Below are 3613 nucleotides of genomic sequence, written 5' to 3'. Positions count from 1 at the left end.
CCCGGCCGGCAGGGACGGGCTCCAGAGCAGCCCAGTGGCCAGCAGGGCCGTTTGACATTTGGCTGGTCGTGCCACCCCAGCAGACCAGGCGGTACCCGGAGCAGGACAGGGGCCGACCCCAGCCCGCATCTGCGAGCTGTCAATGGAACCCTTTGAGTGTGAGCACAAAACGCCAGTGAGTCAGGGCTTGGGGGAGGGCGCGGGGAAGGAAGCCAGGCTTGTGGCCACACCACTTGGATGCCAGAGCGTCCCAGAGGCGGGACAGGCTGCCACTGTGCGGTGGCACGGACTTGGGACTTGGGCGGCGGGGTGAGCAGCGTGGGTTTGGGTGCGGCAGGAATGGCGCCCTCTGGTGGCTGCGCAGCCAGCCCACCTTTCCTCTGGGCCGTGTTCTCCAAGCTGGCCCGGGGTCTCCGCTCCTCAGCCTGTTCCTTGCAGCCCCAAGCAGTGCTTGTGTTTAAGTCGTGTCCCAGCCAGAGCAGTGGTGTCTGCTCTTCTTGTCTTTGGGACGTGGTACCTGGATGGCCTTGCCTCTGCTCTGGCCTCCCCAGAGGCTTCGCCCACCCTGTGCCGCATGCCTGCTGCAGGGACCACTGTTTGTAATGGCCCGGATGGAGCTGTGCCCTCCACCCACACCCCTGGTCTCTACATCTGCCCCAGTGATCCATTGGGCCCCCACAGGAGAGACTGCTGGAGGCTGGCACCCCAAGGGGGCTATGGTGGGTCAGGGCAGAGGAAGATGTGATGAGGAAGACCACGGGAAGGCTGTGCTCACCAGTGCCCGGCATGGGGTGCCAACCCAGAGCTGCCTGGTTCCTGCTCTCAAGCAGTCTCCCGGTTCCGGGCCGTGTACACTGGGTCAGGCAGAGGCTTGTTAGGGACAACAGGGAGGAGTCGCCAGGAGACAGAAGCAGAGCTGAGCGCTGAGGTAGGGTAGAGCCACTTCCTGCTGTTCCCTCTCCCCAGCCCCACTCAGAAGAAGAGAGTAAGGAGCGGTAATAAGAGCCCTAAGTGCTAAGTGCTGTTACGCACTTCCGAGCGCTGTCTCGGCTCTTACGCTGCCCGAGGGGCCAGGGCTCTCCTTGTACCATGTTGTTGGTGTGTTGTGCTCGAGGTGCCTAAGCTTCATTTCAGGAGGTCAGGCGCTTTCCCCAAGGACACAGCCTCAGCTGCAGAGTCAGCGTCTGCACCCAGAGGCGATGCTTCTCCCAGGGTGCCCCACTACCGGAGGATGGAGAGGGGGCTGGGGCCTGGAGCCCTGAGGAGTGCCCCATGGAGAAGCAGAGCGGGTTTGTGCCCTGGCTCCCCTGGCACGTGTGTTACATGACTTTGAGGACTCTCCTTCAGCTCGTCGTCCTCATCTATAAAATGGGTACCCCGCCCAGTGATGCCTCGTGGAGCTCGCATGAGATGCTAGCCACAGTGCCAGACAGCCATGCTCAGGCAGAGTTTGGGGACTGAGTAAACGAACGCTGGCCCGAGCGGGCCCCTCACCACCCCTGCTCCAGGTGCCGCCATGCTGCCATTGCCAAGTACTTCGGGGACTCGCCCCCTGCCTGCACCAAAGGCTGTGACTGCTGCCAGAACCCCACGGGTGTGCGGAAGCAGCTGGACGCTTTGGAGCAGAGAAGCAGCTGGAACAAGACCTGCATTGGCCCCTCCCAGGGGAATGGCTATGACCCTGAGCTGTACGAGGGAGGCCGCAGGGGTTACGGGGGCTTTAGCAGGTAAGGGGCCATGAGGCCAGGGCCCCCCAACCCACTGGAAAGAGTCTGGCATTCTCTCCCTGGGGCCAAGGCCAGATCAGAAGTGACACATGTCCCCGCCCCAAGGGCCACACTGGGGCCAGGACATCAGCGTTGCCCCCAAGTGTCCAGGGCATCAGAGACATCACTGCCCTACCAGACACGTGATGGGAGGGCAAAGCCCAGACCCAGGACGGCTCACGCCCAGCCTGTCGCCTAGGTATGACGAAGGGTCTGGAGGCAGCGGGGACGAGGGCAGAGATGAGGCCCAGAAGCGGGAATGGAATCTCTTCTACCAGAAGCAGATGCGCCTGCGCAAGGTGAAGGGAGTGGGGTTCAGGGGGCTCTTGGTGGCCCCTGTTCACACCCTCTCAGCCCCTCTCTTATGCTAGACTGGGAGCTGTGTTGCTATGGGACAGGATGGCTCACAGGACTTCATGTCATCTTCCAGGGCAAAGACCCCAAGACAGAAGAATTCGTACCCCCAGGTCAGTACAGAAACGTCCCCTGGGGTGGTCCCAGGGTGTGGGGGGAGGATGCCTCGTTGGAGGGTCAGGGACACCAGAGAGCAGGAAGTAGGGTGGAAGGACTTGCCTCTCCCCCCCGCAGATGAGGACTGTCCCCTGAGAGAGGCTGCCAGTAGGAAGATCCCCAGGCTCACTGTGAAGGTAAGAGGTGGGCAGCTCCTCACACCTGCCCCCAGGCTCCTCCCCCAACCTGGGACCTGTGTGACCACCTTCCTGCCCCGATGCAGGCCCGTGAGCACTGCCTGGGGCTCCTGGAGGAGGCGCTGAGCAGTAACCGCCAGGCCGCAGGTTCCACTGACGGGTGAGCGTCGTCAGCCCCCTGGCTTGTTTGGGCGTGCGTGCTCTGTGCCTAGTAGTGTCCGACTCTCTGCGGCCCCATGGACTGCAGCCCACCGGGCTCCTCTGTCCATGGGATTCTCCAGGCAAGAATACTGGAGTGGGGTGCCATTTCCTCCTCCAGGGGATCTTCCCGACCCAGGGATCGAACCCTGTGTCTCCTGCATTGGCAGGCGGGTTCTTTACCACTGAGCCACCTAGGAAGCCCGGTTTATTTGAGCACCTCTTCCCAAATTGTGACTCATCTTCTTCCCAAGGGGGTGTGGGTCTTCACACAGCCCCACCGGGGGGCAGACTTGGCCGTGACAGGGTGCCAGGAACTGCCGAAGGACAGTAAGCCACAGGGGCCAGACAGTCCAGGCTGGAATCCCTGTGCCCAAGGCCATTCCCACCAGGCCCTGAAGCCATCTCCAGGGTTCCCTGGGGGAATCTCACAGGGCTGACCTCAGGCCTGACACCTTAATCTCATTGCTGCCCTCAGACTTGACCTCCAGGCCAAGGCAGTGGAGCTGGAACACGAGACATTCCGAAATGCCAAGGTGGCCAACCTGTACAAGGCCAGCGTGCTGAAGAAGGTAGGCGCCGGGCAGGGGTGGGCAGGGCAGCTCCCCATCCAGGGGGCCACGTAGGTGGAGAGAAGCCCGACTTCCCTCCTTCCCTGGCTGCAAGGATTTCTAGCCAGCCCTGTGGGGACTAGAACTTGTTCAGTGTCCAGTTGCCTGCAAGCGTGAGCCACAGAAGCCACTCATGGAAAGCCTGGAGCTAGCGGGTGCCAGCCAGGGCGTTCCCCCCTCCCTCCCCGCCCCAGGTGGCTGAGATCCACAGAGCCTCAAAGGATGGGCAGCTGTACCGTGTGGGCGGCGGCGCCAGCAGCTGCAGCGCCCAGGCCGAGCCCCCGGAGCCCACCGAGCATGACATCCTGCCCGCCTCCCAGGTGTACTCGGTGCGTCCACCAAGCCACCGGCGCCCTGGCCCCTCGCCCTTCGTGTCAGCACAGTCCTTGCT

The 3613-nt window shown here is 62.8% G+C and overlaps 1 protein-coding gene across 2 annotated transcripts in view; it reads left to right on the top strand.

The window, feature by feature from the left end:
- RECQL5 (RecQ protein-like 5) overlaps positions 1 to 3613 on the top strand; it is a 30547-nt gene that overhangs the window by 24445 nt on the left and 2489 nt on the right. For both annotated transcript variants that reach the window (XR_826723.1, XM_010856171.1), the window contains exons 9-15: positions 1509 to 1727; positions 1966 to 2065; positions 2197 to 2233; positions 2355 to 2413; positions 2500 to 2573; positions 3090 to 3183; positions 3417 to 3551. Coding sequence is in view for 1 of the 2 variants with exons in the window: in XM_010856171.1 (XP_010854473.1) it covers positions 1509 to 1727; positions 1966 to 2065; positions 2197 to 2233; positions 2355 to 2413; positions 2500 to 2573; positions 3090 to 3183; positions 3417 to 3551 (718 nt within the window). In the remaining variant the exon portion in view is untranslated. The remainder of the gene's footprint in view (positions 1 to 1508; positions 1728 to 1965; positions 2066 to 2196; positions 2234 to 2354; positions 2414 to 2499; positions 2574 to 3089; positions 3184 to 3416; positions 3552 to 3613) is intronic.

Source organism: Bison bison, unplaced genomic scaffold (assembly GCF_000754665.1).
Source record: "Bison bison bison isolate TAMUID 2011002044 unplaced genomic scaffold, Bison_UMD1.0 scf7180017864371, whole genome shotgun sequence".
In the NCBI taxonomy this organism is placed as follows: Eukaryota; Metazoa; Chordata; class Mammalia; order Artiodactyla; family Bovidae; genus Bison; species Bison bison.
Note: the sequence above shows the minus strand (reverse complement) of the source record. Positions and strands in the feature narration are given on the sequence as shown.